The sequence below is a fragment of the mitochondrial genome of Malus sylvestris (assembly GCF_916048215.2).
Source record: "Malus sylvestris mitochondrion, complete genome".
Classification (NCBI taxonomy): domain Eukaryota; kingdom Viridiplantae; phylum Streptophyta; class Magnoliopsida; order Rosales; family Rosaceae; genus Malus; species Malus sylvestris.
Window position 1 is genome coordinate 255,001 of NC_065226.1, and position 25,000 is coordinate 280,000.

At 44.9% G+C, this 25,000-nt stretch overlaps 2 protein-coding genes and 2 non-coding genes across 4 annotated transcripts; 1 reads left to right on the forward strand and 3 right to left on the reverse strand.

Annotated features, from left to right (window-relative positions):
* Nucleotides 1–11,811: 11,811 nt before the first annotated feature.
* Nucleotides 11,812–12,564, reverse strand: ccmC (cytochrome c biogenesis C). Its single transcript has one exon. The coding sequence runs from the start codon at nucleotides 12,562–12,564 to the stop codon at nucleotides 11,812–11,814; it is 753 nt and encodes a 250-aa protein (YP_010438140.1).
* Nucleotides 12,565–13,707: 1,143 nt separating this feature from the next.
* On the reverse strand, nucleotides 13,708–13,778 carry trnF-GAA. Its single transcript has one exon. It is a non-coding gene; the product is annotated as a tRNA-Phe (tRNA).
* Nucleotides 13,779–20,708: 6,930 nt separating this feature from the next.
* On the reverse strand, nucleotides 20,709–21,329 carry ccmB. Its single transcript has one exon. The coding sequence runs from the start codon at nucleotides 21,327–21,329 to the stop codon at nucleotides 20,709–20,711; it is 621 nt and encodes a 206-aa protein (YP_010438141.1).
* An 898-nt stretch (nucleotides 21,330–22,227) lies between these two features.
* On the forward strand, nucleotides 22,228–22,300 carry trnK-UUU. Its single transcript has one exon. It is a non-coding gene; the product is annotated as a tRNA-Lys (tRNA).
* The last annotated feature ends 2,700 nt before the right edge of the window (nucleotides 22,301–25,000 follow it).

Below are 25,000 nucleotides of genomic sequence, written 5' to 3' on the forward strand. Positions count from 1 at the left end.
CCTTGCTCTATCAATCAATCAATAGGCTCCCTGGTCCAGCTTTGAAAGAAGGAAGTAAACAACCTCTCTCGCTGGTCGAGTAAGTAAACAGAATCAAAGTTAGAGCCTCCTGCCTTTCATTCACACTAGAATGAGCCTCAAAGCCCTACCTTTCACTAGCAGAAGCAAAAGAGAGAACTCCAACCTCTCAAGCTGCACCACTTCCTCTTTATCTGGAAATCCTTCTCAATGTCAAGGGATGGATATGCGATTACCTTACTTGACCATAATAACTGCCCTTATTTCAGACTTTAGCAACCTTGACCTTACGAATGAGCAAAGACCCAGGAATTACAATTAATAGCAAGATATTTACGATCGCGGACTTCAACGGCACTAAGATTTGGGACTCGCTCCTTTCCTTTCCTTGGACTGCTGCCCTTGGGAACGGGTTTGGGCATACTCTCTCTGTGCTGGAATGATCCTCTAACCCTCAACACTCAAAGAAGACTTCCCCTGATCCATGGGCCAAGCGGAAAGAAGGAAGTTGAAACTCAGTCGACCATAGGCGTTATGCTCTTGTCACCGAGAATGTGGAAGAATGGCTCACTTGTGACAGTAAGGGAGAAGCACTAATGGGGATGGTTTACCAATACGGAAATGCAGGGATCATTCTCAAGATCTACCCTAGCCCTTTCACCGGAGTCCATCTTCGTCCCTTTCAATCTTAAGGCATCCATCCAATACATCCTCATTAATCATAAAAGGTCGACTTAGTCAACTACCTTTGCGGCATCAGGGGCATCCTCTTGAGACTGAGAGACGAATCCGGGATTTGAACTCTAATATCGAGCTCCCAAAGGCCATAAAGAGCACAGAGCCCTAGTAGCATTGACCTTAGCTACCTCATACATCAGGACCAGCGAGCCCCAACCCACACCCTCCAGTCCCGGAGGCCTTGTCTCAAAACCATTATTATCTAAGTGACCGTCAGTGCTCTTATCAAAGTCTTACCGTGAGGATTGTCTTTATTCGATGGAGCAATGATAATCTACTCCACGTAAGTTGTCCTTACCAACCCCCATTCTTTTCACAGAGAATGCGATTGCTTTGAAAGAGAGTCCAAGTTGGGAGCTCGGCTGTCCGATTGTGTGTAAAAAAAGATGTAGTAGTAAAGAGTTACCAGACTCACGTTCCTGCCTTTTTCAACACTTTCTATATAAAGGCTTTTCAACTCTTTCAAATACACGCTAAAATGAAAGCTCGCTTTGATTGATTGCTTGCAACAGCTTTGAGATATTTGAGATACTCGTTAGCGGTTCAGTCCCTAAAACCAGAAGTTTCAAACTGGGCCATAGAGTTTACATACTGATTTCGCATACCGAAGGGAGGGCCTTGGCTTGGCAGTACTAGCACTGGGGTATTCATAAGATCGAGTCTTGATCTTATAGAAAGCTAGACTCTGGGTCCACTTATTAGAAGAATCTTTCTTAAGCAGTTTGAATAGAGGCTCGCACATGGATCTAAAAGAGATATGAAGCGACTGATGTACTTTACTCTTTCAAGGAAACTTCTAACTTCCATCCCAAGGGTTTGGGAGCAGGAGTGATTGCCTTTGATGGTACTCTGTTGTCGCCTTGAGCGAAAAAGGTCCCATACGAGAATTCTTTAATGCGCCAATTGTTAACACGAACTGGAAACTTTCAATTGCGTATAGAAAGACATGGAAGATGAGAGCTAGTCATCAGAGGACGAAGGCTTGACTGAATGCCATCCCTTCTTTCCTTTCTTAAACGGATGGACCCTTTCGATCTTCTACTCTACCGGTAGATGTAAGACCAAGCCAATCTTTTTTTTTATAGGTGCCACTTTTTTTTTCTAAGGGCGTAATCGTAAGAAAGATAAGATGCCAGTCTCTTCCAATATGAGTGTCAGACTTGCTTCCTGATCTACGACCACCCTCCTGTGCTAAAAAAAGCAGCTAACCGAGAATTCGCTTTTCCTAGACCCGGCATTTCTTTCTAGTTTCTGCTCCAGCAGTCCGAGCACAGTACGTGGGACAAAGAGTGGAAGTCGGAGCAAAAGTATACCGCAACGAGATAAGGGCTCTCATTCAAATAAGAGAGTCGTGGAATCCTGTCCCAAAGGTAAGAAGCTGTAGCAGTGATTGAGCTAGTGCTTAATCCCGGGCTAGGTAGTTCCTATTCTATTAAGTTAAGGAAGAGGTGCCTACGTCCTTCCCTTCGATCTCGTACTAAAACTAAACAAAAATGGGGCTGCTCTCTTCTGCGGAGACTCCTTCGCTGCAATAAGAAATCTATGAAAATTCATAAAACAAACGGAAAACAAAAAGTAAAAATTAATAACATAAAGACTAGTAATAGAACCTTGAGGAGGGGAAATGAAACCCTTCTCTTGAGCTTAACAGAAGCAACTATGTTCTCATGGCGCTGCCTTGTGATCATACCCCAGACCCTTCATCTCTCAAGAGCTTCAGATAATAGGATTAGGCCCCCTGTTAACTTTCTCCTTCTTGTTGAAAGGGAAGATGATCCTTATACGCGTGGAGACCGGTACACCGTCAACTCCAGCATCGTTACGTGCCCTCATTTACATCCTTAAAGGATCGTCTGTAGCAATTGTACCCTATTTCCATTCGGGAATGAAAGGGTTAGCCGAGGAACTCAGTGAAGTTTACCAATCAACAAGCCTAGGTCCCCTATCAGGTAACCATTATCGACTCACTTCTTGGGGCACTTGGTAAAAAAACCCAATCCCACTTGGGGATGGTTAGCATCACAATGGATGATGTTGTCTCAATCAAAAATTTCTCACCCATTTGAAATGAAGTATCTGCACTTGAAACTTATCCTCCCCACCTAAAGAACATCTATCAATGGCCTGGCCCAACTGCTTATATTATAGCAGATTCAAAAAACAAACAAGAGAAAGGCTGCATTTATAAGTTGTCTTTCTAGGTTTTTCGTCAGAGAAGGGGTAGAAGGAGCCCTCATACCCGCTCTCCTTCTCCACCCCATACCTGAATATAGGGTGGCCTCGCCTTAGAAGGCTACAGAAGAGAATAAGGTGAAGCCCACCTTTCCGGGGCTTTCCTCAGACCTCTGTCCGGCCTAAGGACCGTCTCTAGGCTGGAGCTCCTGTCTCCTCCCTTAGAGAGCGGACCAATCCACTTCGTTCCCCAATCCTCTTGAGGACTTCATTGATTCGGTCTGGCGGACTCGGCGAAGCTCCTGAAAAAAGGAGCTTCTTTGTCCTGTTTTATTTAACTCGGCCAGCTTTCTACTTAGAGTTTCTGGGCTGTACTCCCATTTTTGTTTAGTTAAAATACCTTCTCTAAGAAGGCGGTTTCGGCTTTGCTCCTCCATCCAGAAAGGATGTGGGTCGAGTTCCGCCATGCGTGTAAGAACTCCCTCCTTTAGCGCGATTAAGGTCATAATTTGTTGAACCGGCGGTTGCCATCCCGTTTTTCTTTCTGCCGCAAGGAGAAGCCTTTGATTAATGGCTTCAAATGGACTGCTCTCTGGTAAGTCCATTTGAATGGAAAATGGGGGATTAGATGGAGGGAACCTCTGCTAATAATGGAATACATTGATTTGTGGCACTTCTTCTCCTTATTTAGCTTTCAAGTGGGAGAGGACTTCCATAGAGTGAGCCCTTCGATCGCGGTGCTCATCTTACCATCTGACGCAGTCCAACTTATCCCTGCTAACCCACAACTAAAGCACCATGACTCTTTGATTCCGAAATGCGGCCGAGGGCATTCCATCGGAAAGGACACATCACACACCCTAACTCCACGAAGGGATGGATGGAATAGACAGGCACAAACCGTTGACCCTAATCTTACCAAGATATAAAGGTATTCAATCCAGAATGGGCACAGAAACTGTTCAGGAAGTGAATAAAGCAGAAATATACACATTCATTAGTCTTGGACTTAACCCCAGAGGAGAAAGAACCACCTCCGCTTGTCCTAGAGCTAGCCTCAGAGGAAGAAGTTTATGTTAACCATACCACTAGGACAGGAAGGGTCTATCAACCGCCTCATTTGCAAGGCTAAGAAGAGCAAGAATCTATTATGCCTTTCGCTCAGTTATGAGCCAGTAATAGAACAGGAATTTGACTGGATTGAGACTCGCGGTGCTTACACCTCTAAAGTCAGCCTCGCTCAACAATTCCTCGAGACCAAAGCAAAAGTTCTCTTTCGATCCCAAGGAGTTAATTACCTATTATAGTTGGCTATTCCAATGACAGAGAGATTAGGGGAATATACTGACCGAGAAGAGAGAGTCAGACCCTAAATGCTTACGGGACAGAGAGGAGATACGCTAGTGAGATGCGCAGGTGTATGAGCTCTGAGATGTGTAGGTAGAAAGAGAAGAAGCCGTTCCAACTGGTCCTATAATCCTAGGGTAGTAGTCAATCCGATGTAGCTAATCCGACCGGCATTAGTAGACGAGTACAAATGAATATAGTAGCCCTATACAATAGACGGCAGTTCCATTAGAAATTATATGTCAAAAGTAACCTACCGGTTACCAAGGCCTATTAGTTTACAAAGTCAACATCGGAGAGTATTCTTAACAGCTGTACTAATGCCGTTCGCCTTGACTTTAGTCATGTAGAGCATTCTCTTTTGGCATAGGAGCCTTCTAGGCCTACTGACTCTTATCTAAAAGGGCATATCGAGATCCCTTAGCCCACAAAGCCCTTGACTTTCCTTCTCTGCTTCGCACCATCGTTACACTCACCCTTCGTTACCCAGCCCATCGCTAACGCTCAGCCTCGTCTTTTGATTTGACCTATTTCCCTCTTTCTCTATTTAGGATAGAAAGCAGAAGGTCGCAAGTGAAGCTTCTGGAGAGAGCAATGAAAGAGTGAGACTTGGACCCATAACATTGACACAGGGAGAATCAATTGCTTGGTTTCCCACAGGCAGAAAAGGACTTGGCCTGGATGTAAGCTGTAAAATGAAAATGGTTGTATCCAAAAGGGCAGCTAAGCTAGCAATCCGAACAAGAAGATCTTCCCGTGGACTCAACAGGATTCACGAATCTGATCAACTATTTACATTAAGTAAAGTTGGAATAGATCCCAGACTTCATAGGGAGATAGCCACCACTACTACTACTACTTTAGAAAGGACCGAATGGCGTGCCTTATACCTGTAAAATGGTGGGGAGACCGGAATCGCTTTTGTCGCTCCGGATTTCCTCTTGGCCGAAAGGGTCGAGGCAGGAAGGAGAACGCTATATATACACCTCTTTGTACCTGGGACTAGACATAATAGCTTGAGAAAGGCTTGGGAAAGTACGTTGTGTATTTTATAGCACACGAGATAGGCTTGGCTTAGAGCCTACACCAATCTATCTGTTCTATCTGTAATAGTTCGATCTGTCTTCCTGAGATGAGAATTTGTTTTGAAATAGCTAGATTAGATTAGAACTGGCCGCCTTGGCTTATTGTGTGATTTTTGAGCAGGAGCGAGCAGAGCGAGCTGTCTTTGGCACAATCTGTACTGTAGCCGGGAAAGCCTGTAAACAGGAGTCAAGCTGTTCACAAGCAGTGGTTATGAGCCGTATCTCGCATCTAAAGCCAATCCATTTACAAGTGAAATCTTGCCCAACTCCAACTACAAGGAAAGAAAGGGGTGAGGTGCTCATTCTGTATAAATTGGGTCTCTCGGAACCATGGGCGGCGAAAACTAGGATGGAATCATAGGTAAGGGATGACATAACTGGGGAGTAGGAATGGCAGATCCGTTTTTTTCCCAACATTATGAACTCTTCAACTTGTAGTCCACCAAGAGGCTAAATCCTCTCCTGAGTTCCGTCTGAGCCCAGGTTTGTAAACCAGCCATTCAATGGAAGACTTTGTCTTCTTATTTATGTTCCGCATTAGGGTCCTTCACCTTCAACGAGTGCTATTTCTGCCCTTGTCGGCCTAAGGACTGCGCCAATCTCGATGAAAGTCGAACCATGGAAACCATTTGAACAAGAGTAGCGGAACACTTTCCCTTCCTTTTACCGCTCTGTGGTACTGCTTGTTCGTGAATAAGAGAGAGCAGCATTTCTTTGGGCACCCTTTTCGTACAGAAAATGCGAGCGTTGCGCTCAGACCAAATGTACCAAATCGCAGCAGCAAATACCAGTCTAGTAGCTGTGCCCTCAATCTCCTCAACTGACCAAACTTCAGAGATATGTTGAAGATAGTCTGTAGGTTGAGAATGCCCCTGAAGAGAGATTTAAAATTTTTGGGGAACCGATTCCGATTCTCTGTAACAGAGAACACAGTCGCAGTCGTAACCAAGGCCCAGTTTAGCAAGGAAGTCCTTCGTCTTTAATCGCCCTTAGATAGCCTGTGCACGCATGCATCGGCCGGGAACCAGATGTTTTTTCGGCCAGAATAAGGAGGTAGCAGGAGGAGTTAAGGCCTTGTAGGCTGACTGGATGGTGAAGAGGCCATTAGACGTAAGGGTCCAGATTCTTTCGTCGTTTGAGGGAAAAGAAAGATTCCAAGAATAGTGGAAGACCAAAAATCCGAGACAGTAGGAGCGCATCACCCAAGCTGAGATCAACAATCGCACGCCCCCCATATGTGTCAACTAATCTGACACTTGAAAGCCAGGTATCATACTAGAATTTAGTGATCGATCCATCACCAATGACATGTAAAATGAATAGCTTTGCTTTGGGGATCAGCTTGCATATATTCTTCCACACAGGAGAACAGCCAGTTGGAAGGAAATAGTCCCATATCGATTTGGATTTGATATATCTAGCTTTGATCCAGTCGATCCATATGGAACTGGGGTTGTAGGCCAGCAGCCAAACTTGCTTGAGAAGGCAGGCTTCATTCCATCGCCTAAGGCTCTAGATGCCCAATCAACCCTCTTTTTTTGGTTGACAGATGGATGGTCTCCCAGCTAACTGTATGTATTGACCTGCGATCCCTAAGCTAAAGGAATTTTCGAAGCATTCTCTCAATAGCATCAATGCTTCTATAAGAGAGCAGAAAGGAGCACATCCTATTATCTAACTACGCTGTTTACGATGATCAGAGTCTATGTGGCCTATGCTTTCTGCTGCCCTTCCTATCTGGCGGAGCAAGACATTGTTCGGTTCTTTAGTAACCTTACCCACTCTAGGGCAAAATACTTTTTCAAAGCCCATAGACCAAAGGACTACCTTCAAGAAAAGCTAATTCTTTTTCTTTTGTATGAGAAGCGACTTCCTCCTCTAATAAAATTAAAACTATGCAAAGACGGATGCTTCAAAAGGGCCTCACTCTCCTAAGACTTAGCAAACGGTCATGTGATCGCTTAATTCGTCGATCATCTAGAGTCGATTTCCCCAGAATAAAGCGTATTTACAGAATGACTTCTGGTCCCTCTATTTTCTCGCATAACCAATGGTTGGTTAGGCTTTGCTGCAATTGCTATGTTTTATTTTCTTTTCTTTTTCCATGAGCTCCGGCTAATTTAGCAAATGTAGGACCAGAGGGGCCTATATAAATGAGAATGGAATTATTGGTAGACATCTTGATGAAGAAAAGTCGGCTTACCGTGCATCGACGTCAGCCGCAGGCTCCCGTCAGGATGGCAACCTGCACATGCGGGAGTCGCTAGGGTGCCCTTTTTTGGTCGGACTGAATCTCTCCCCACCTTTTCTGCCCGCGGTCTCAATCCCCCGTACTTTGCAAGACCGTGGTTCATCCTCTATCCGGCAGAGTGGCGCATCCATGGATGCAAGTGTGTCAGCAGGAAGTCTACTTTGAAAAAATGTCTCCGGGGTCACAATCCAGGCCAAAGGGGGGGCGTCCGTCTATCTATTACGTCCTCTTTCTTGCGCTTCTCCTTCTCCCTTGGCCATAGGACGTCCTCTTTTAGCTTTTCTTTGGCTAGTGCTGATGCTGATTCTGCAACAGTGTGAGTCCCTCCGGTAGGTTTACTTCCTCCTGGTGCCCCAGTAGGGCTACAAGTGGCTTTGCAACTTTCCGCGACTTAACTCATTTTCTCGTGTTCGGCTTAGCTGAGTAAGCGAAGGATCTATCTACACTTTGGCCCTCCGAAAATCGGTTGACTGGAGCGTGGTGCGATCGTAGCTCTCATTGTCGAAATGAAAAATGAGCAAAAGGCGAATGAATGTACGATCATTGCGTCTTGCCTTTTCGTCGAAGGGCATTTGCGGATAGTTAACCTTTCTTTCTAATTCTAATTGGGATAAGTATGCGCGGCAAGTGCTTCTCTCTTTTCCTGTTCCCGAACGGGAGGCACCCCTGTTAAATTCGGGTTTTTGCACCCTTATCCCCTGAGATATGAGCGGCCGGGTTCGCCAGAAGTGCGCGACTGTGAATAACGTTGCTTCCATCCCCTTCCTTATAGGACCTGCTGTTAGCTCTAAAAGGTCGAATAGCAGCCAATGGGTCGGGTTCGTAGTAGCACAGGGTGTAGTGTCTCCTCATTGATGCAGGGGAGAAATGGAACACTTAGTTCCTTTAAATTAAAACTCGCCATTCAATTTCCTAACGCCTTGGGTCATGTGAGTATCTGGGCATGCACGAACTTACCGCCTGAACAGGTTTACCGTGCTACGTCCCATTGGGGCAATGGTCGCCGGACTGCCCTGGACTCTCCTAACAGTCTTCTCTATGCTATAGCTAGAGAGATGAGCCTAAACGTTAGGATGGTATGACGGAGCAATCCCTGCCTCAGGAGGCGGATCGAATACCACCTCTGAATCGTTCGCAACAAGGTAGCGGGAACCTCCAGCTGGATCGAATCCGCAACTCTGGGGGCTTTAGGGGAAGAAAAAAACCCCCCTCTCACATAATCAAAAATAGGAGAGTTTTTATTTAGAAAGGATAAAAATGAAGTAACGTAAGGTAAGAGAAAGCACAAGGAATTGATCTGATCATGTTTACTTAAACTGGTTAGCAGCGGCATTCTGCCTTTACCTTCAAAAGAAAAAGAAGGAAAGTTCAGTGAAAATTCAGCCAGTGCTATGAACATGGATCGCAGCCATAGCCTTAACCGTAACCCTCACGGTCGTTGTAGCGAATGCTGCGAGAGCTAATAGCGGTGAACAAAAAAAAGAGAAGATAAAGGTACGCAGGATATTGGCTTTCTTCCATAGAAAATGGCTCCCCTTACGGCTAATAAGGTAAGGATAGAAAGCGCAGTTGGCTAACAGACAAAAAGTGAAAGGGCAAATATCTAAAAGGGGGATAGCAGAACAGACAGAGGAATTTTCGTAAAAAAGAGACTATGTCGCTCGAGCGAAGCGAGAGGTTAAGAGGTATAGAGGGGGCAATGATAGGTAAATCAGGTTAATCCCTCTCGCCAAGACTAGTTGTCTTAGAAGGAGTTGCAACCTAAAGGGCTATTCCTGATCTTTCCTGTTTTGAAATCTATTCCTAAGAAAGGAAAGGAAGATGTTAATTTGTGATTGAGCGTCCGATTCTCTTTGTGGTTCTATTCTCTTGTTGACCTCTTCGCAAGAATGTATTCTCTCTTTCTAGGTAGAGGCATAGAAAGAGAACTCCGGGATCATTAACTACGAGACCACCAAAGACAAGAAAAGAAAGAAGGGAGGTAGCAGCCAATAGATCTATCTACTAGTCCTTTCGTCGGGGAAGAAAATGGAAAAGGTCTCTCCCCTCTCCTTATCAGTCGAGTTACTTCATACCTTAGTCTTTTATTTAAAGAAAGAGGACCGGTCAAGCCCTATCACTATCACGCCCATCTCAGATGGAAAAGCTACTGACTTGGCACTTTGCTGATTAAAGAATCGCTTCTTTTCCAGCTGCCCCAGAGTTCCGAATCGACACAAGAGCTTGAAGGAGAGTTTATTCAACAGCCGATTCCCTAGTATCTCCTCTATCCTCTTCCTATTCTAGCTGGGATATTCTTTCAACTCCTCTTCTCTTCGAAATCTTCTTTAAGGGGAGCTACTTAAATTAATATACAATAGCAGCCAAGGAAATTCCAGCGGTCAAGCCAGATGCGGATGAATTAGCTGCTAGGGTCCTCGAATCAGATTCTTTTAGATCTTATCCTTTCTATGGCTACACTGAAGACAACCTAATCTCGATGAAAGTAGCCTAAAGGGCTACGCTAAACCTGCTAACTGCTCATAAAGAAAGTCAATCGATGCTAACAAGGGTGATTCCCTAAGTTGAATCCGAATCTATTGAACTCTCGGCTGATGAAAGAAGAGCAATTCTTGGACCACGAGCCATACCAAGGAAAGCATAGTCACAAGAGCTTTTAGCAAGAGTGACTTCCCTCTCTTCGGGAAAATTATCTTACTTTTAGGCATAGCATTAGCAATTAGTGAGCACTCGTTTTTGTTAAAGAGAGCACAACTCCTTCTATAGTAGTGGAGGCGTGAACAAGAGCTTCTTTCACAACTTCTTGCCTCTACCCGGCAATGGCTAATTATTCATTAAAGTAAGGGTCCGGCTTGAGCCAGGTATGAGAGCTAGCTTCTAGTAGCTGCCCTTGCTCCAACATCTTGTTTGGGACTTGGGATCTTAGCAGCTGGGGTTCTTCCGAAATTGCATGCACCCTGCCATCAACAACTGAAATAGCTGCTTCGGCATTCATTCGTCTCAAAAGAATCAGACTCAGCCCTTCCTTATTAAAGGCTCCGTGGGATCCTTTCTAAATCAATCTCCCTTTCGCCCTGTCTTTCTCGCCTGGCTTTTCTTAGTCCTTTCCCGCATTTCATCGAAAATCGGATCTTCCTTTTTTTTTTCTCTTTCTGGCTTAGTCGTTAAAAGAGAAAAGAAGAGTGCTACGAGCTCCTAAGCCCAGGGGCATTCATCCTATGCTTACTTGGAGGCATAGCAAAGGTCTCATCCCAACAAGGGTAGGAAAGTAGGCTATTTTTCGATCCCGATCTGCTGCCTTCGCACAACCGGCACAGGGTATTCATAGCTGCTGGTCTCGACCGGTTCACTAGAATGGTTGGAGCTACTGGAGCTCCTACTATCCCTAGAAGCTGATGTTGGTTGTTGGCTAGGCTCAACTTGAACCACCGGGCTTACCCGGAAAATTTCATTATTGTCACCCCAAATGCTACTACCTCTTTGCTAAGCACAGGAATGCTTGATCGAGAAAAGCAAGCAAAGAAGCAGCAGGATGCGGAATATGAAGGGGCTGGGGATAGAGCCAATAACCAATTGAAGAGTTACAGACTACAGTATAAAGCCCTCAATCATGCTCTTGCCAGTGACATAGATTGTATATACTCTCGCCGATTAAGGCAAATTCTGCGCTCCACGAAAAAACATAGGGAGTCCTTCCTGGACTTAAGGAAGGCAAAACAAAAAGTGCCCCTATGACTCTGGTTTTAGTGAAAGCGATGAAAGTATAGCTGTGCTCCAGTTTTTCGGGAAAAGGTTATACGGTGAAGAGCCCGGTCAAGGCGACCTTATTAAAGGGGAACATTCGGGACATAAAAGCCTATGGTAATCTCGTCCTTAGTTGCCGAATCTAATGGGGGTTTCAATCCGACGGATCAACCGTAATTTTAAGGTAAAACGAAGGAGATGATGGATGGGAACTCCTACTCTGACTATTGTTGCGATCTCTAAGCGGGATTTTTAGTCATCTATCCCTTTTCTTTCCTGAAGAACGAGTGGATGTTTTGAACGAGTGTTGAGCGAGTGAAGTGCCCCATAAGCTATAAGAGTGAGCTGTATGTTTTAATTCCGTGAGCAGCGGTTGAACTGAACGTTCCAAGTGCATCCAGCAGGAATCGAACCTACGAATTTGCGCCCCTTTATTAGGTTGGGCGCTTTAACCATTCAGCCATGGATGCACAAAGACTCGGCGAGTGAACTAGGTTTAGGTATTCCTTCTCGAGCTTCTATTTCTTCCGTTAAAGGAGATTCGGGAAAAGATGGAATAGGAAGACGTGTTTCCAGAACAAACAAGATACGGGTTGAGAAGGGGGAGTTAGCAAAGTTAGACAAGATTGGAATGGGCATAGGAACATGTATTGATGTACCAGATCGGCTAATGCTCCCAGGTTGATGCGATGTATTCCACCAGTTGACTGAAGACTTGATTATTGGTATATCGATCGGTCCAGCACGGATTGAAATAGAAGCCGGTTCGACAGGAAGCTTTTGAAAACGCAGTGCACCCAGGTAAATAAGGAACGAGATGAATACAGAGGTTAAACGAGCATCCCACACCCAAAAGGTGCCCCACATAGGTCTTCCCCGAAACCCCCCAGTAACTAAGGTAAACAACGTAAAAAAAGCACCAATTTCTGTACCGGTTCCGGAAGAGCGAAGAAAAAGGGGATGTTTTGTTAATAGGAAAAAGAAAGTGTTTATAGCCGTAGCGATATAAACAAGAATACTCATCCGAGCCGCAGGAACATGTACATACGGAATACGAGAATTTCCACCTTGTTGAAGATCTAGTGGTGCTACCCGAAGACTTAAATGAATAGCCATCGCTGTTAAGAACAACCGAGATCCAATGAGAATTTGCGCGTAGCTTCTGGTCTTTGACATCAAAAAATAAGGTTGTAATAATGAAACGGACATGTGAGAATTTGGTCCTAGCTAGTGGAACAAGAAAGACATGGATCTATATTCAATACGCAATCAAAGGATTTCTCCTGCTTTGTTTTCGCTCCGCTCGTGCGCGGCACCCCTTGCTCGCGGAGCGGCATACCGAAAAAAGAAAGGTTTTGGAAGAAAAAAGAGTAGATTCCCTTTTGTGACCAAGAGCCCATCCTTGATCCAAGCCGAGTTTTGCATTCCTCAGCTTGGTGCAAAGGGCTTCTCGCGGGTCCTTGCCCATCTCGAATACGATGCGGTAGGGTACTCGTGACCCTGCTGGTGGCTGCCACTGCCCCACACTTAAATGCCGCCAGCTCTGTCTTCCTACTTTAGGCATCCGCGCGCGACCTGGTTGGTCCGTCCAAGCTTATACTCTAGCACCATATCAATCAAACTTGGCAAGTTTGTCTTGCTTGCCATCGTCCCTGTTTTGGCGTGAGTTTTTTCTGGGTCAGGAAGTCACCCGTCGCCACATTATCCGTCTTGACCACAAATCGTGACCCGCCTCCACGTTCTCAAGTAGTGCACTATTGCTGTCATCTCCTTCTCTTGGACCACGCCTTTCGGTCTCATTGAGCTTTCGGCTCTCATATGCTACTGGGTTACCTTATTATACTAGCACACCGCCTGTGGCATAGTCTGACGCATCCGTGTGTACTTCAAATGGCTTAGTGTGATCGGGCAACTGCAATACGGGGTCATCAATCAATGCCCGCTTTAGGTCCTCAAAAGCTCTTTGACACTCTTCCGATCAGTGCAGTGCCATGATCGGTCCGTACGTCCTTCTTTAGGAGATTTTTGAGTTGAGCAGCCCTAACTTACGATGAATCTTCGGTAATAGTTCACGAGCCCTAAAAAAGATCTTCGCTCACTCACCTTGGTAGGTGCTTGCCACTCCTCGAGGGCTCTGATGCCCATCCAATACCCTAGGAATAGGATCTCCGTCTGTCCAAAGGAGCATTTCTCTTTCTTTACATAGAGGCGATTCTTCCTTAATACCTTAAAAACGGTCCGGAGGTGGCTAACGTGGTAGTTTAAGGGATAGCTATAGCCCACGATCAAAGTATACTACCGGTCACCAGCTGAGCTACCTGAACCACTTTCCTAAAGTATGTTTTCTTCGCCCGTTTAGAAGTGGATTCGAACCACTGACAAGGATTTTCAGTCCTCTGCTCTGCCAAAACAGCTATCTAAACCACTTTCCTTCTGCCCAGCTCCCCGAAAACAACGTTTGACTTGCATGTGTTAAGCATATAGCTAGCGTTCCTTCTGAGCCAGGATCAAACTCTTCTTTTGAGTATGATTGGGCCTCGCAGTGGTAGAACCTGGTGAACCGGGCGTACTACTTCCCAACCTTCTGTGGACCTTGCTTCTCTTATGATTTTTTCTACTCTACTTTTTTAATAAGAAGCCGGCGGTGGTGGTGGTGGGCGGACGGCTAACATGGTTAGTCCGACCTAGAACTGGATTGTGTAATCTAGCTAGCCTTTAACGACAGTTTATACTCAAGTTGGCATATGAGACTGAGAGAAACAGAATGTCATTGTCAACCAAATGACGATAAGTCCAACTGCCCAAGGAAAAAGAACCAATTGACAAATGTCTAAAATGCCCATACACAAAATCTTCCTCACTATATGGTAAGCTAGTAATTATCTCTCCCATCAGGGTCATTGTCGTACACCAATTCGAGCGGGAAATTGTACTCAAAGGCAGAGCCTATAACAGACAACCGCCTCTGCAACAAACTTCAAGAAATCCAAGTCTTGGAGGAGAGAGAGAGAGAAAAGCATGTCAATCCCAATCCTTGAAGCTTGCAAAAAGAGGAAGCGAAGGCAAAAGATTTTAGGGTTTAATTCGTTCTGCGATTCGGGTAGCTCGATCAGTCGTCCTCATGGTCCATTTCGTGATAACATTCGGGTGTTTCTTCAAGAATGTGCTGAGCTTGAAGACTACAGTGTCCGGGGCATGCCCATTTGGTGCACTCTTCTTGTCCACGACAACACAAGCCTCGTCGTCCCTCTTTACACCATTGAAGAAGATGTCAAGTCCTCTGATCGACCCTTCTGTGATCACTGCCGATGCACAGGTCAGAACTCGAACTTCTCAATTGGGTTTCTGTAATTTTTTGTATGAGGTTCCGGAATCCGCCTTTAATTTCTTCTTTGTTATTGTGTAATGTCAGAAAATTTTCAACCCTAGAAATGATTCCTAATTCTTTCATTCTATCCATGTTGAATGAGCTCAATTTCCTGTTCATATAAAACCAATGCCAGACCCTATGGATAATTACGACTAATGCAACTCCAATTGAGCTCAATTAGTTGGCTTGCTTAAGCAAGAAATTTCTTGCTTAAGCAGTCATTCCAGCTTCTCCATTCTGGCATCTTCAGCTACTCAGCTTCTCCTCTGATTGGGATATGATATGTTATTTTTGTTTAGGTTGGAGTAATCATTTTTTGTCGAAGCGAAAGTACCATATGATAATACCAATGGATGATGAGTGGCATAAGCCTCTGAATGACAGTATCTTTGATCTTCCGACCCATCTGTTACACGGGTTGATTCACTGTAATGGGTTTGCTCACTTGGTCTGCATCAATGGACTTTAAGGGGGTTCTAAGTATCTCTATGGGAGACAGATTATGGATCTTTGGGACAGAATTTGCACAAATCTTCGAACCAGGTACTAGGAAAAATATAGATTTCTTGATTTCACAATTGTATTATGAAAAACCAATGAACTGGTTTTGATGCATTCTTCTCTTTTGCAGGAAAATCACTGTTGAGAATCTATCAAAGAAGCGGTCTATGGACCTTCGTCTTCTCCATGGCGTTGCTTACGGACACCCTTGGTTTGGTAGATGGGGAGGTTCTGCCAAGGAAGCTTTAACACAATTATGAAAGAGCACTTGAGATTCTTAGCTCATTACAACTTGAAAGGATCATCCAGGATTTTAGTGATACGGACCAGTGTGAAGAACTGAAGCAAATAGTTCGTCATTACAGAAATTTGAGTGAAACACAGTTGATCACAATCAAGGATCTTCTTAGGTTTATGCTGACTGTCAAGTCTAGTATTCCTGCACAGAAGAAATCATTGATGGCTACTGCTGCATTTTCATCATCCACTGCAAAACCTGCAACCAGAGCAGCCCTCCAGATCAAGCACCCGATGAAGGAAAAGTCTGTGAGTTATAGGAAGTTCACTACTGTTATTACTCACATGGATAGCAGATGGCCTAAAAGAAGACTAGAGTTTGCAGCGGAAGTGATTGTGAACGCATTGCAAGAAAAGAAAGAGAGAGACTTCAGTCATGGTGGGATGACCCGGCAAGATGTGCGAGATGCAGCTCGGTTACATATTGGAGATACAGGTCTGTTGGATTATGTGTTGAAATCACTGAACAATGTGATTGTTGGGAATCACATTGTCTGCCGCGCAGTGAACCCAACCACTCGGATTTTGGAGTACACGGTTCATGATCTTGCAGATGGGGTTAAGGTCTCTGAACCTGAGAAAGAGATAGTTCCTCAGTCCCTTTCATCAGCAGCTCTAGTTCCTGGAGTTGATGTTAGCAATGATGCGCTTTATCTGTATGAGCATGTGCTGCTAGGATACCCAGAATCAGAGTTGGTGGAGTTGGCTACTTAAGCAATATTGGACACCAAGCACTTCGTGAAGGAATTTCCAATTAGGGATGAGGAAGAGCAGTGGTTGACAATCATTTGCCAACTCTCTCCTTTTCCTTTTTCTCTCAAAAAACAAGGCTCGCTCTCTACTTCTGTCAATGGCAACAACTGAGGCTAAGCCTGAAGCCAAACCAGAACCAAAAGAAATTGAAGAGAGTTCTGAACCTCTTCTCAAATACAAGGTAATTAAAACTTTAAAACATGGTTTTTATGAACACCAATCACAAAAGATTACAACTTTCACATGTTTATAACATCTTCTTCTCTGTTTTACAGACATAGGTTTTGAAGGTCTCTATCCACTGTGAAGGCTGCAAAAAGTGACAGTACATGGGAATGTGGAGCCAGAGATTTTGATCAAGAAATTAACCAAGACAGGGAAGCATGCAGAGCTGTGGCCTGATCAGAAAGCTAATAACAATAACAATTCAAAAGACAAAAAGAAAAACAAAGGCAAAGAGAAGCAGCAAAGCGAGGCTGAAAGCTCCGAGGAAAGCAACCACGGTGGCGGTGCTGCTGGTGGTGATAATGAGAAAGAGACGGTTAAAGTTGAAGTTGTTCAAGTTCAGGACTCTGCTAAGAAGAACAATAACGAAGGTGGTAGCACTAGTAAGAAGGTGGACGGTGGTAATATGGTCAAACCCAATGAAGGTGGCGGTGCACCGGCTAAAGCTGGCGGTGGTGGTGGCAACGGGGGTAATAAGAAGAAAAACAAGGGGAAAAAAGTGAATGCCAATGCTGATGAGGATGAAGGTGAACAATGTGATGATGCTCCTCCACCAAGCAGTGAGTCACCAATTCAGGGTAATGTGCTTCATGGGGCACAGAGGCCTCATAACCAACATGTTCAGCTGCATGTGCCTAATGTGCCTTATGGGCCTCATGCTCCTCGTGGCCCACAGGGTTTTCTTGGCCCACGCCCTCCATATGGTCCTCATGGCCCAAGCTCTGTTCAAGTTCCAGCCAATCACAACCCCCCACCGCGGTCGAAAGGGAGATGCCACTTCCATCCAATCCCTAAATACGGATTGCCGGGCAGTTACTGAGAAAGCTATGCATATAAGTACCAGATAGAAAGGAATATGACTCCCTTCATTCATCGGGGGCGTGAGTCAGTGAAACCCGTGTTGTTCTTCCTCCCGTTCCCTCATTGGTTTCTCAGATCCTCCATCTCTGGAAAGAGAAAGAGAGTTCGGAAGAAGATTAAGGGAGAATAAGTAGAGGAGAGGATGGTTAATCAAAAGATAGATGGGCGGGTTAGAGCTTGCTGGTTAGCTGGGCGAGAGAATAGAAAGAAAAATAGAGAGATGGAAAATGAAGTAAGCTTGAGCCTGCGGAACCGGTAATGGATCAAAGCAAAGGATAGCTTTTTAGCTGCGAGCGGATGAGCGAGAAATGGAAGAGGGTTCCAGCCTCCTTCCTGCCCCTTACCCCCTGGTGTAAATCGGCTTGGATTCTTCTGCTTTCTCATCTGCTCCAGTCAATGGTCTCTGCTCGAAAGTCCCATTGCATGAAAAAACTCAAAAAAGAATAGGTGATCGTAGGTCAGCCCGTGGGTAAGTTCCGGGCTTTCATTGATATTTTCTCGTTCATGATCTCTAATCCTTTGAGTAGATTGGGCAGGGGTAAGACTATGCACATAGCTTCGGTTCCGTCTTGTTTGCCAAGGAGATATGGTTGCTTTTCCTTCTTCAGTAGGCTTTCCCGCGGGTTCGGTTACAGATAGGATACACGGGTCAAAGGGAAGGCTTGAGTTCAGAGACGAAGTTGGCTTTGAAGGTACAAACTTTCAGACAGTTCCTTACTTTCTATTCTCTAATCTCGTATGGCAGCTTTCAGTCCCATCTTCAGTTTCGGGATATTGCTCCTATGCCTCTTCGAAGTGAAGCCCTTATATCGAATGATTCAAGACATTTGATTTTATAATAGAAATGAGAGGACAGCCGAATTGACAGAAAATAGTCTGAATTTGTTGATCAACTCTCTTTGTTGAAGGTCCTACCTTAACAGTCGATCATGCGCTCACACTCGATCATGCGACAGTCGATCTGTCCATCCGACTACATTCACTGGGGGGTGAGGTTGTCCAATTTCAATTATGTGCCGCTCGTTGACATCTAGTTTCCATTGCCGGTGTGAGAGATCTTCCTTCGGTTCTAGTTAAGTATGGCAGCTTGAGGTCTCCTATTTAACTTTCACCAGCCATTGGGAACTCAAATAAACTTTCATTTAACGGCAGGCGAGAAAGGTTCTAAAAGAAAGAAAGGTAGAAGGGGGGTTTTCTCCCGTTTCGGGGTTCTCTTGTGGACTGGCTGTTGACTGGCCGGGAGAAAACCGGTGCTTTTAGCTTAAACGGATTTTCACTGGATCGGAGCCTTTCGGAAATCCTCCCCTTTTGGCTTCACTTGAGCGGTTGACGCAATCCAAGAGGAAGAGGAAGCTAAACCCGTGCTGACGAATAACCAAACCCCTTAATTCGTCGAGTAAAGTAAATAGGGAAGGTATAGGTTTGTTATGAATGACCCCGTATCGAATACAGGTAATAATATCAGCAAAAGAACGTTCTCCCGTGCTTCCAGACATGCTGAGCTCCACATATTCATGTACAGAAAAAGCGGGGGGTCGATTCTGCGAAAGATAGGATCAGTAAATGGAAATTCACTGAGATTGAATTTAAGTGGGATCTTCAATAGTGGTACCGAGGGTGTCTTTAGAGTATACCGAATCAGTATAGCTATCCTTCTTCTCTTCTGACACAGCAACGAAATTTCAATCAGTATAGAAAAGAAGTGATACAAAATTTCTTTCTTCCTTAGCGTTTCACACTAAGCTCTTCGATCCTTAGCGCAAGCACTAAGTAAGCAAGCTACCTCTATCTTCTTTAGTCAATTCTAATTGTTCACTCTTAGTTGACCGTTCCGCTGGGGCTTCCTCTTTGAGTGGAAGCCCTGCGCTGCACCCCAGTGTTTGTTGAATTTATTGATCGACGAAACGAGTTATTGCCTTTAAGGGGTCTTGCCGTTATTGCCATTTCATTTTTACGGGGGAAAGGAACATACTTTAGTTGACGGAAAGGAAATGTATATTGATACGTTCAATCTCGTCCCAACATAGCCCCCATCCGTCTCCTTACGATGATTCCAAATCCAGGATAGGAATCAAAAGTTATTCCATAATAATAGGAATCCGCTTTCCAGTTGCTGCTTCGCTCCTCGGCTTTTCTTGCGCCTATTGGTTGATGATAGGGTTCCTGTTGGTGGAGAGAATGCCCCAAAGCCCCCTTTCTCCAATTGAAATTCCAGAGGGATACCCTTTTAGAGACGCTCTCCTGGCATTTTCACCCCTTACGGAGTCTCCACCAAGAACAGCTCTGCCTCCCGTTTTATCACTATCAGACACTACCTAATTTATTTCATAACCTGCCAACATCCAAGGATACTCACAATGAGCATGAAAATCATCAAGGTGATGCCAAAGATCTTCCCTCACAGCATAATAAGCAGGACTTGCACAGATGGCAGTAACGATCGACTTCCTATGGGAGGTGCTTGAGACCAAAGCAGAAATCGATTGATTGGTGTGATCAACAATGCATAAATCAACCACATCTGGGTTCCAGGGAATCCAAAAACCCCCAGAAAAACCCACTGCATCAACTATGAAGCTACCAGAAAAGCCCAAAGTCTTGACAACGTCCAAAGCTTTGGATACACTAATTCTAGGTTCAGAAAGAACCAAAACATCAAAGGCATGAATTCTTTTTAAGTCATTAACAAGGGACTCACTCTCACATTCCACGCTAATAGCTTTAACATCATTAATAAGCTGGAAAGCAAAGGCGCCAAAGAACACGTATCTATTACCTCCCCCAGCAACTGCTCTCTTCCTACGGTCTCGTTGCCTTTTTTGGGGGTTCCTCCTCACATTGACCGAACCCGCAGAGAAGGCCACGGCGAGACGAGCCATTTATGAACAATAGAGTGACGCCAAGGGCGATAAAGGTCTTCCAATGATAGAAAAGGGGCATGATATCCCAAAATTCCTCAAGTACTTTCTGCACTTCCTGAGAAGGAAGTCGTTTTTTTGGTATTGGATCCGCTCTTCTGTTAGCATGAACAGAGCCTTTGAGAAAGAGAGTCTTGCCCCCCCTTATTACTCCATAGGGCAGCGAGGAGCATGCTGTGGAACCAACCACTAGAGATTGGACATATATATAATCTTTCTTATAAATAAAAAAAAATAATTCTTATTTTTTCATAATAATAATTTTTTTTTATAAAATTATTATAAAAAATTATTATTTAAATAGCTGCAAGACGGTGCAAAAAGCCGAAAGCTCTTCTTTTTAGTTCCTCCCAGATACATGGCTTACATACCCGGCCCAGCATTCTTGGAAAACAATCGAATCGAGGGTCCGGAGGAGAATTGGCCATTCAATCTTGTAAACTAATCGAGACCAAAATTGGAAAAAGAGATACGAACGGAGAGGAATAACCAATCGATGAAAGAACATGAAACCATTCTGTTTCAATAGAGGTACGAGAAACGGTTGGGGGCAATGAAGTAGGTAAAGTGGTTGGATTTTGCGAGCTGTTCCAACCACTGCTGGATGTGATTCCAAGAGCCGAACGAGAATGAATACCACACAGAAGAGTCAAGACCGGGCTCCCTAATAGAATGTTTAACCGATCCATTCCGGATCGACTGAATTGGTACGGAAGTTGTAACATGGGAAAACCACAGAAAACACAACTTATTTGAATAACCCGGTGACCTACCAATTGTAGAAGTAGGATCTTTGGCAAGCAATAAGCACTTAAATAATACAATTCGAGTGTACCATCTTCTTTCTCATTTCGAGAAAAAGGTGCGGGAGGAAAAGGAAACAACGGAGGGATCCGAATCGAACCTAAATGGGAATGACATGAAAAGTCTTTTTCAAAACCTAGCATTAAGGGCGTTACGACGATATACGAGAGGAATGGAGAAAAACTCGTGATTGGTGTGGAGGGGAAGATCTGTTTATGATATAGTTCAAGAAAGAGTCGTCTCATTTCCTTACTTCTTCGTTCTTTCTAATTAATTCACTTCAAGGCTGGTTCTGAATGCCGCGTAACATCATCTTCAACTAACCTCCACCGTATGTACCTTTCGGTGCGGCCACTAAAGAATTGCTTATACACTAAACAGCTGTTTATATACGCTTACTAAAAGACTTACTTTCATCATTAGGCCAGCGTGAAACTAAGAAAGAGAGATGTGCCTAAAGCGGCATGCAAGCAAACTGTGCACGCTAAGAGAAAAGGAGAGATGTTCGCAATTACTACCACAAGAAAGCCGCTCCCCTACCCCTATCTCTAAGGGGCCCGTAACTTTTCTTGGCTTAGGCTTCCAACTGAACTGACTTTATGGCCTTGCCGCCCGCCGCTAGCAGAAGCTAAGCGCTTGAAAAGCGCGCTAAGAAACGTTGCTTCTGTCGACCTTTCTGTGCAACAGTCCACCAGTAGCGGAAGAGAGGGTTACCGTACATACAAGAGTCTTCCCGTTTTTACGTAAGCTTTTTATTACCAGTAAAGTAGTACTACAGCTGTATCTTATAGCCCGGCGCGGCAGGTCGCCTTTTGAATTCAGTAGCATAGAAGAAACTATTAGATAGATAAGGAGTAGGTGGGTGAGTGAGTGAGTCCTCACTGACCTGAGCAATTTCGATCACCTAGCAGGCCTTAAATTTGGTAGGTAACATCGCCGAAGCGTATCATCTGATTTTACTACGAAGGAAGGAACTCGAAGTGAGACGGCGCCGTCTTGTCCAACGCAACGATATGGCCCTCTATCATCTTCTATCTGGTAGACTTGGAAAAGGGGCCCCGACTTTTTTCCAGAATTAGAGTTCGACCGCGGCTGCCCCCTTTTTTTTCCGCACCAATCCTTATTTTTTACTATATATTTTGGGGGTGTATAGCTCAGTTGGTAGAGCATTGGGCTTTTAACCTAATGGTCGCAGGTTCAAGTCCTGCTATACCCAAACCTACCTTACACTATACTATTAGTAAGGATGCGTAGTAGCGTTCAAAGATCACTCTTTGGCCTTTAGACTCGCTTCAGCGACTTCGCCCTTTAAGTGACAAGGGGGGGGTTGAGGTAAGGAGTAGTATAAGAGTGGCTCGGTCATCAACAGGCCTCTCCTTATTCATTCTACTTATTCATTCTATAGGGCGGGGCTGCGGACCAACAATTCAGCAAAAGGGCTTAAAAGCTCCTTTATCAAACCTTCCCCTTTGAATAATAATAAGGTAAGCTTGGGTTCCAAACTATATGCGGTCTCGCCATTCTTTGTTTGCATTCAAAGGTCTTGTGCCTGCGCTATCGAGTCACGTGCCTAACTTCCAAAGAATGAATCATATGGTAGAGGAGCTAAAGTGGCCGGCGGCGGTGTAGAGCTATAAGGAGCGAAGCTCACACACACCGGCTGATGGAGGGCGGGATCGCATTCACTTGCTTGCGGCCCGGCTCCATAATAGTGGAAAGCGGGCGCGCCCCCATAACCACACGGGAGGGTAACGAGATTCAACGGGATGGTCACGCTTTTCGAGAACGGTTTTTCCCTCATAAAGCAGGTTCCGTGAGTCAAAAGACCCTAAACAAGGCAAGCCGAAAAGATTCTTTTTCTCTTCCGCACATCGATGTTCTGGTGGACAACACCGCTGGACATGGGATGCTGTCCTTTATGGATGCTTTCTCTTGATATAACCAGATCAAGATGGCCGAGGAAGACAGAGCGTTTATCACCATATCGGATAGGGGGGCACGTTCTGTTACAAGGTGATGCCGTTTGGTCTAAAGAATGCCGGGGCGACGTACCAGCGAGCCATGACTGCGCTGTTTCATGATATGATTCACAAGGAAATGGAGGTCTATCTATGTCGATGACACGATCGCCAAGTCTTGGGCTTAAGAAGACCGTGAATTTGAAGAAAGTGTTTGACAGATTGCGGAAATACAGTCTTCGTCTTCATCCGAAAAAGAAAGCCGGGAGGGGTTTTGGTGCTTTGTCAGGTAAGCTACTCGGGTTCATTGTCAGCAGAAGATAAATCGAAGTCGACCTGCAAAAGGCAAAGCAATTATCGACATGCCGGTACCAAAGACAGAGAAAGAAATCTGGGCTTTTTTGGGCAGGCTACAATACATCAGCAGGTTCATTGCCCAGCCCACACCCATCTGTGAGCCGATCTTTAAACTGCTCAGAAAGAATACCCCGCCTTTCAGAAAAGATAGACACAAGGAACGAGGATTGCCAAAAGGCGTTTGACAAAGTTAAGAAATATCTACTCAATCCTCCCATCCAGGTACCGCCAACGCCTGGTCGACCTCTCCTGATGTATCTGTAAGTAATGGAAGCATCCATGAGTTGTGTCCTTGATCAGCGCGATGAAACGGGTAGGAAGGAAAGAGCCATATACTATCTCAGCAAGAAGTTCACTGATTATGAGACAAGGTATACGGTTCTAGAAAAGACCTGTTGTGCTCTTACACGGGCCTCGCAAGGCCTACGCCACTACATGTTGAACTATACGACCATGCTGCAAGGATGGGCCCGCTGAAGTATCTCTTTGAAAAGCCAGCCCTCACGGGCCGTACAGCAAGGTGGCGGATGTTACTCTCAGAGTTCGATATTGTGTACGTCACCCAGAAGCCCTAAATGAGAAAGGCAAGGGGCAGGCAATAGCAGACCACCTGCGGATCATCCCATCCCGTGCCTGACTATGAGCTTGATTTTTTAGTAAGGGGACGAATTTCGCGGGCGAAGCTATTCTATTTGCGGTAGGCGAAGAAGAAGACGAAACTCCTCATGATTGGCAAATGTTCTTTGACGGTGCAGTAAATCAGAACGGAAATGGAGTTGGAAGCAGCCCCTTTCTACATGCTATCTTAAAGCTCGCCAAAAAAGAGGAGCCCAGCCCATATTCCCATAGCCGTCAAGTTGAGATTCTTTTGCACAAACAATATCGCTGAATATTCTGCGTGTATCACAGGCGCTTCGCGCCCTCGAGTTGAGAATCAAGGAGATTGATGTATATGGAGATTCGTCACTTATCATCTTTCAGACAACTGGTGATTGGAAAACCAAAGATCAGAAGCTCATTCCCTACCATCAGTATCTGGAAGATATCAGCCTAAAGTTCAGACGGATTACCTTCAATTATCTGTCGAGGACGAAGAATCAGTTTGCTGACGCATTGGCCACACTAGCTTCCATGATCAGTAGACGGTATTGATATCCGGCCAATAAGTCGACGAATCGGATTGAAATCAGTGTGAAGAAGAGCCATGCGAGGACTAATCAAGCAAAATAGTAGTCATGTCCATAAGGAAAAAAGATCGTCAACGCTTCTAACGTCCGGAGGAACTAAGTAGGAGGGCCGGAACGGAACTAGAGGACTCTGTGAGACCCCATTCATTTCCTGTCTACCTCTCTGAATCCTGAGTTTTCGGAGCAGTAGAGACTCGCGCTTTAGCCGCTTCATCTGAAGTGAAGGAGGGCTTACAGAAGTCACAGCACCAGAAAGTGACAATAGGCAAATCAACAAAAATGCAAGAAAAAGAGGAAACTGTACATCAAGCCCTGTATAGCGGGACAGAGAAAAGAAATGGTACCCCTCCGCCCCTTACTATTAAAAAAATGACCAGACGTACCTGGTTGCGATCAGATGTAGGAGAGAAGTTA